We start from the raw sequence: 8,703 nt of genomic DNA on the forward strand, positions 1-8,703 counted from the left end.
TGGGTTCAGTCTCTCATTGGCACAAAGCTCTTAACACCCATTGCAGTACCGTAAGTCAATAGCTAACTTATTTCACCAATTATGTTGGTGTTTGTTTACATGTTTCGCTGCTGTATTAGTAGCAAAAAGCACCATAAACAACTGCTGCAGCTTTAAACATCATTTCACTACATCACAACATTAATAAAAGTATCTGATTATAGAATATAGAGGAGTGCCCTCTTTCCCTGACCAACAATATGGCTATTTGCTGCTGTTTGTGCAGGTCCTGCTTCAGGAGCAGAACCTGGGAATACGTTACAAGTTCAATGTGCCCATCCAGCGCACAGGAAGTGGTGACAACGAGGTGGGTTTCTCCTGGAACCACCTGCCCTGGTCTGAATGCTCGGCTACCTGCGCTGGAGGTAAGTCAGCACTAGAAGCCACGATTTACTACTTGTTTGTTGTATTTTGCTTCTATTAATACACCACGTATATATTTTTTTATTTCTCATGTTAAAATAGTTGAATGAAAATCCAATGCCCACTTCAGAAAAGCTCATTATTAAATTTAAACATGAATATATTACAGATTATTTTAAAAACAGCAAGGTTTAGCTGCCAGTTATATGACATACAGACATATGACATATCAAGGTCAAAGATCACGGTCACCCTTTGTGACCCTTTGTCTGTCCTGTGTATCCGTCCCATTCTTATGAAAGTGATGTCACAGGAACGCCATGAGGTACTTTCTCCGAATTTAGCACTAGACCGGGTTCAGTTGGCATTGATGATCAGCTCATTAGATTTTGGGGACACTGATTCTATGTCGCTGTACATGTTTTTATTGCTGAAGGTGATTTTTCAGTGAGGGGAGGACACTGATTCGGACTTCTTAGTGTTGACCTTCTGCTGAGCTCCAGTGGCCAGTTGCTTTTTGTAAAAGAGCGTTTTGGTATTCAATACGATAACACGCTGTGGGTGTTTAAATTCTTTTTTGAATATTTCTAACCTTCTCAAGTATTTTATACTTTATGTCTTGTGTGTGTGCCTTTGTGTAAATCTTCCCCAACCAATAACTCCACAAAGGCTGAGGAGCAGTGTGTGGAAACCCAGTATCATAATTTGAGATAGACTTCCAAAATCATTACTTTATAGCCTGCAGAATCATCCCCTCTAATAAATTCAATATGTATATTTTCCATATTTTAGCCAGAGTAATGAATATGGTGTAATTTCTGTGAATGAGCTGCTTTGCATAGCTTCTGGTTTACCAGTGCTGCACACAGACAGGGCCAGTCTTCCAGAGCGCTTGTACAAAGTCAAACATTCAAAATCTGAAACCGCATAGAAATGTTGACCTCAAAAATGACTAAACCAAACCTTTTAGCCGAAAATCAATGGGTTTCATATAACAATAAATAGTGTTTCTTCCCAGTTGTCAAGCGTGGCCTGGACAGGTTTGTGATATTTTGTAAAAGCATGACTGAATAAGCATGTGGGTTTTTCTGAGGAAGGATCCAAGTCGAGAGCAGAAATTTGAAGGTATCCCTTAGATGGGGAAGCACACATGGCCTTTCAGTGTCATAAACATGCCTTTGCACTGTTGATCCAAATGATCTAATTTGTGTCTGCTATGTGTCTCTGACCGCACAGAGCTTTAAATCAGTAAGATGTTATTTAATCATACACCCATTCGAAACAGCTAGCTCAGCTAATCATGGAGTGTTGTTTAATATATCACTATAGCAATAAAATCTATGAAAAACACCTTTTGACAACCTTACAACTGAAACTTTTTTTACCCCATGCTTTGCACTAGTCCTCCGATGTATTTCACTTCAGGCACAGATGGGTAGATTTTCTAAACACACACACACACACATACACACACACATCCATATCTCATTACATCTGCCAGACAAGTCTGCTGTGGGATATGTCCCAAGAGGATCCAAAAGACCCTTTCTGGGTTAGTATGGCATCCACAGACACACACACACACACACTGTGGGAGGTGTGACACCGACACAGTAGCCCTCACTCTCTCCATTAGAAGACTCCCTGCTCTGTAAAAGTGATTTGCCAAGATATCCTGCAAAGAATCAGGAATTTACATGTCTGGATTTACTACAGACTGAAACCGACACCACCTCCACTCAAACACAGCGTTTGACTCCACTGCCGACTTCCATGTTTCTGAAGCAGTTTCAATCTGCAAGATCATCTGAGCTCTATGCAGCCTTATTGATCAGTCTTTTTCCCCCTGCAGGTTCCCAGAAACAGGAAGTGGTGTGTAAAAGGCTCGATGACAACTCAGTGGTGCAGAACAGCTACTGTGATACAGACAGTAAACCTCCAGAAAACCAGAGAGACTGCAACACTGAGCCGTGTCCTCCAGAGTATGTAACAACAAGCTGTTTTTTATGTCAAATATATTTGAGAAAATATGAGAAACTGATCAAAATAGTCAACCACAAGTTTCTAATAATGATGAAAGCTACACACTGCTACTCCGTCCTACCTTTCTCGTGACAAATTCCAACACACATTAAAAACTTTGCCAGCAAGTTTGATATAATCCAGAATTCTGGTATTTGTTGTCATAGGAGGACCTCTCACTTGTCTTTATGTGCAAGTAATGTTGTGTCTACATACAATAGAAAGCACAGTGTGAGCGGTCTTTCCACTCCTGCTCTGGTGTGCTGCTCTCAGGTACATTGACATTTAGTTCTTTTATCCAAAGTGACTTACAAGTGAGGAACAAGGTACAAGGTGAAGGCAGGAAAACATGAAAAACAGAAAAACAATGGCACAAAAACCCAACTGTGGACCTGGAGAATAGTTAAACCCTTATTTGAAGCTATTTACCATAACCTTAAACCCTGACACGCTGACGTGTTATCAACTTTTAAGTTAATGTGTCTTGTAATAAAACTCAGTAGACAGATGCAATATTAGTATACTGTACATCTGGAGCCATGTTAGCTCTGTTTTTTGGTCTGTACCAAAACTTTAGCGAAATATCTGGATCTTTAGCTGCTAAATGCTCTACGGTATTTACTAACTGCCTGTCCTGTTGGTCCTGACCAGGTAGTGTACAGTAGATTTTGTTTAGAGCTTGTTGACTGCTACATCTGGGAACAATGCTGATGAGAGCAGCAAACAGCTCCAACAAAGTAAACAACAGAGTTGCAGCATGTAAAAGCAAAGTAATCAGCTAAAAGATGCTAAATGTGTCCATAGAGCTGGTGAGGACTCGGTGTATGTGTCATGTTTCATGTTATACATGCACATTTGATCCACTGTTCAGGTAAATGTAAGAAGTTAGTAAGTAAAATAAAAACCCTCCATAAAAATAAGGCTGAGTGGTGATATTAATTCACCTCCAATGAGCCCTTGTTGTAAAATGTGTTTGGATGAAAATAATAAAAAAAAAACAGCAATGATTTATAACTTCATATGTTAACTATTTTCAGTGTTTGGCTCGTGCCAAAAACAAGAGCCCTGAAAATGACCACCTGTGTTTGATTGTTCTGGCTTCTTTGCTTATCCTCGAGGGGTAATATACACATATACAGGTGGAATATGAACATGTGTTCGGTGGCCAAATGTCTGTAAACCCCATGCTGGAGCTGGAAGCACGGCCAGAGTCACTTCAATCATGTCTGGAAAAAGAGGGATTAAATGCATCGGGTTAATTAGTTTCAGACTATCTGACAACTGTTTGTATATGAAAGAGAGTGTTTGTGTGTTTCAGCTGGGTTTCAGCCAAAACAACTGACAGGTCTGAAAACCTACTGTATAAGTGGTAATTTGTTTTCTTTCTTTCAGACTACAGTCTTGGGTTATTTATTTTCACATCTGTATTAGGTATTAGGTGGATGTAGACTTGAAGCATCTAATTTTTTTTGTTGCAATGCACGTGCGTGTACACACACCTACACACATACAGCTTTGGCATTTGTGTTTGTTAGGAAGGCAAACAACCCCTCTGCAGCCTCAGGAAAGGCTGACTAAAGCAGACCATGTAAACACAATTGTTTTAGAATAGCCAGGGTTTTATGGGCAAGAGTAATGAAAGCTAACACAGATGTTTGAACACGTCGTTAATTCTGTATACATTCCTTCAGATGATGTAATATCTCACTGGCTAGATGTGTTTAGAGGGCTGTTGTCTGGCCAGTTTTATTATATTAAATCTAAAGTTTGTAGGCAGAGGGTTGAACAAAACTGGGTCTGAGAGCTCAGTGGCCTTGCAGACATGACCCCACATCAAAGCACACTAAACAACATGGTTCTTATCTGTCTGCCAGGTCATGAGTTCAGTCATATTGTAAGAATGATGAAATGGTCAGATGAATGCTTCGTGTCCAGGTGTGGGTTCTGCATCCTGCTGCTAACCTGCTTAATCAAATTAACACTTTACCAGTTGAAGCAAGGTGAACCTCCGTGTTTCTGGGGCCCATGAAGTCATTGTTTTGGATGTTTGAAAGATTCTTGTGGGGTGATTATCATATCTGTGTTTCAGTACCAACAGCCAATCCCCTCAATACCTACAGTAACAGTAGATCATTCGAGCAGTGATACAACTGTAAAAATTTCATTTGATACTTGACTTTTTCAGAATCAGTGTTGTAGATGTATTTCAGTTGCTAAAAAATGTGTCATAGTTTGATGCAGTGGCGTAGTTTCTTACGTTTCCCGTTTACAGTACCGTAATGTGATTTTAGTTTTGGTTCCTCTGTTTTAAGTCAAGTTTCTCTCTTTAAGGTGGTTTATCGGTGACTGGTCGGAGTGTGGGAAGACGTGTGATGGTGGGATAAGGACAAGAACAGTCCTTTGCATCAGGAAGATCGGCCCGGCTGAGGAGGAGACACTGGAGGACACCCACTGTCTCACTCACCGGCCTATCGAAAAAGAGTCCTGCAACAATCAGTCCTGCCCACCAAAGTGGGTCACTCTGGACTGGTCTGAGGTATATTATGAAACTACTTGCTCTCTTTAGTTCACTGTGCTGCTCAGATCCTCTTCTTACACCTTCTTGTCCCTTTAGTGCACACCTAAATGTGGCCCTGGCTTTAAGCACCGCATTGCCTTGTGTAAGAGCAGCGACCTGACCAAGACCTTCCCGTCCGCCCACTGCCCGAGCCACAACAAACCTCCGGTCCGAATCCGCTGCAGTCTAGGGCGCTGTCCTCCTCCTCGCTGGATCCCTGGTGAATGGGGACAGGTAGGACAGCACCTCCTTCACAACACAGCCTGATCTGAGAACAGAAAGTATGATTTCAGTTTTAGTGAGCTTCCCAAACAACAGTCTGCTGGTTAATCCTTTAAAAGGCTAGCCTGAATGTTTAAAAGACAAAAGATGCACAGATAGATTCCATGTGTTGGTGAATGGTTAATATAATTTACAGATGCATGACATGCGCCGGTTCTCCAAGCAGGCCTGTGACGTGTGTGCAAATCCAAGCTCTCCAATAGGCCTGGAGTGTGTGATCAGTGACAGTAATATCCTCCTGGCTGTTTCAAGTTTATCTCTGCCTCAGACCAAGACGCTCTATCACTTCCAGGAACACGATTTAGAGGAGGAACAAGCGGTAGCGTTCTTGGGCTCACCCTGACGTGACTTAGTGTGCACAGCAAAAGCTGTTGAACTCTTTAAAACACAGCTGACTCATGTTAGTGAGAGGTCGCCAAAAAACGTGCGTCAGAGAAAGCTGTATCTATCAAGAAGTATGGCTTGTTATTTTGTTGGATTTGTTAATAATTTAGTGGAAAAGTGGAATTTTAAACAGTGTGCTCTGATGTTTAGAAGATGCTCGTGCGGGTCACTCATACTCAGGAGGAGTAGGTCATGGTTTGGGCTCTGTGTTGATCAGGTCGGAGGTTAAAGGTCAACAGTCAAGCAGCCTAGACTGCAGCTTTCATCTGGCTTCCCCTCATAACGACCACCTGTGCATTTACAAATGTCAATAACGCACCTTTACAATTCTGTCCGAGCCAACAGCCGTAAACAAAGCAGACCCAACTGATAACCTCAGCGAGGTCCATCAAAGAGCAGGCTCCTCACTACACTGAACCGAGGTTAATACCTCGTAACAGCTGGAGTCTGCTCTGACGCAGCACTTTCTCATGCACTTCAGAGTGTGTGTCCCTCCCCAACTCTTTTTCTTTTTGGGTGTAATTACAAGCTTCGCCCTCTCTGCTCTGGTCACTCACCAGCTCAAAAGCGAAACATCAGAAGGGGTTGTTGAACATTGTCGCCCGCTACAGAGCTCCTGGTCTTCCAGGCCAAAAGGTCACCAGTTCAAATCCCACATAAGTCGCACCATTGACATACACCATCTGTCATGGCTGGAAGTGAGCCCTAATAAAGAGTCTCTAATTGGGAAGGGATGACATGCTGGCTCAGTGATCTGAGGCAGCCGGAGGATCACTGAAAGTGACAAAGCCGTAAAGGTAGTTCTTACGTCAGCGGGGGGGGGGACCAGGCTCATATCACACACACGTACACATCGTGATGGCTGATTTGGGGTTTGCTAAAGGTGTGCTGGCACCTACTCCAGTTGATCTTGTAATCGTTCTTTTTAGGATTTTAACAGGGGCCCACAGAACCAATCAGGGTTTTTATTACGACTGGCATACTAACTAAATGTGGTGCACATTTTGTCTTCAGCTCTTTTCTTAGGTGGTCAAGGCAAGTCCAGTGAATGTTGTAATGGAATGTTTTCATTAGGTTTTTGTCTTCTCTTATCAAATCTAGCTAATATAGACCATATGCTATAAGAGAGTAACAGGGAGGAATACATTCAATTGAAAAATTATGGACACAAAAGTAGTAATAGAGTCCTTAAGCAAACGAACTGCCACGCTAAAATGTTAATATTGTGTCACCGTGCACTAAACTGATGTTTTATAAGTTTTTTGTTTTGTTTTGTTTTGTTTTGTCCCTGGACTTGAACCTCTCGTTAGTTCAGTCATCTGCTTATTTAACCTGCTCACCAGCACAACTGGTAGTTGCAGCAGCAGCGGTGACTCTGACACTGAGATTGTGCCAGATTGCTGCAGTCAAAATTTGTACTCCTCCTCGAGAATCACTCAAATCCGAAAAACAGACACGATACATCAGTCTCACTCTTCCTGGGGATATCGCCGATATGTCCATCCAAAGAAACATTATTAAATCTACTAATAGAAAAGAGAAAAGCACCCACTGCTCATTTTTAAATTTGCTTGAAATCAAAGTAAACTAGTGAAAGCTCACAGCACAGTTAAGCACCAACTCCCTGGTCATACTTCCAGGTTTACATTTCTATAGTATTACACATCTAACAGCATAATTGTTCGCTGAAATCTGCTGTTTGTTCCCTCAAAACTGAACAGCTGTCTCATTTTTACCTATGGGGCGTCCTCCGTATCGGACTCTGCATAGAAGATGTAAAACATTACATTCTCTAATTCACATTACACCTGTTACTTGTGTTTAAACAGGTGTAAATGTAGATACAGCTTTCCTGTATTTTTTGGAAATCGTTCTATTGCAGTGTTATGAAGAAAGTTAGTAAGAAAGTTATTGTTTCCATTCTAGAAATATCTAGAGTTCATTAATAAGTTGGCCCCTAAGGGTATTTGTGTTATAACCACTTTGTAGTAATAGTCTTTCTGCTTAGTATCAGCTCTTAATATACAAAGAATTCCTCAGGAGAAACAACTTTCTGTTTCTCTGTCTCTCCTCAGACACACACAGAAATGTGTTTTACTGCAGAGAGAATAAAAAACCTTGTGAACCACAGTTGATGTGGTTATTCTGGAGTTGGAAGACACGGTCACTGACAAGCAGCCAGCTGAATCAGGCAAATGAGAAGGTGACTCTGACTGCCTCTGTCTGCTCGCTGCCTCCGTGCCCCGATGATTGGTTGATTGGATCAAGTTGTGCGGTGTATGCGCAGGGATTACCCAGAATGGCTGAGTGTGTGTCTGGGTGAATGAGGGAGCCCAGCAGTCAGGGTCACAGAGTAAACATGGTCCTCATTTATAAAACCTCCCTCGCTATGTACACTCTTGCAGAGACGATAGATTTCACTCTGATGTTTTCTGTTGCAGTGTTCGGCGCAGTGCGGCCTGGGCCAGCAGATGAGGACAGTGCAGTGTCTGTCTTACACCGGGCAGCCGTCTAACGAATGTGCAGAGTCCCTCCGACCCACCACCATGCAGCAGTGTGAAAGCAAGTGTGATGCCACCCCTATAGCTAACGGAGACGGTAAGTCGATGAAGCATATCGTTTGGCAGGCACACACCTGAACCTGGCGCTTGCTCGACTTGTTGTGTAACGAGCTTGCAGTTTTTAAATATGTGCAGGTTTCTGTTCAGTTCAAATGCTACAGCAGATGGTTTATTTAAATATCTATTTTACAGGATGTGCACTGCTTTCACACACAGCCCCAATTGAAAAGGTTATAAAGTGTCTCTATCTTCATCTTCACTGTTCTGCTATGACCTAAACATGCTTGGACGACACACTCCCTACACTTTGCCAGCTACATTAATCTTTCCAGTGAGGTTGGCTCCTGGTCAAATCGAAACAGCTCAGCTCTCCATATACACTTACACATGATGGATGGCTATTCAGATGGATAGAGAAGGGCCTTTCGATTAGCCTGAATGGAAAACGTGAGCAGCGTTTACAGGCTGGCTAATGGGATTAGCTGTAGGCTAATT

The 8,703-nt window shown here is 42.2% G+C and overlaps 1 protein-coding gene across 1 annotated transcript in view; it reads left to right on the forward strand.

Annotated features, from left to right (window-relative positions):
* Positions 1–8,703, forward strand: part of adamts6 (ADAM metallopeptidase with thrombospondin type 1 motif, 6) — a 53,711-nt gene that overhangs the window by 41,209 nt on the left and 3,799 nt on the right. The window contains exons 20-24 of the mRNA XM_026353695.1: positions 266–404; positions 2,255–2,384; positions 4,756–4,960; positions 5,039–5,215; positions 8,089–8,245. Of these exons, the coding sequence (XP_026209480.1) occupies positions 266–404; positions 2,255–2,384; positions 4,756–4,960; positions 5,039–5,215; positions 8,089–8,245 (808 nt within the window). The remainder of the gene's footprint in view (positions 1–265; positions 405–2,254; positions 2,385–4,755; positions 4,961–5,038; positions 5,216–8,088; positions 8,246–8,703) is intronic.

The sequence above is a fragment of the Anabas testudineus genome, chromosome 12 (genome assembly GCF_900324465.2).
Source record: "Anabas testudineus chromosome 12, fAnaTes1.2, whole genome shotgun sequence".
Lineage (NCBI taxonomy): Eukaryota > Metazoa > Chordata > Actinopteri > Anabantiformes > Anabantidae > Anabas > Anabas testudineus.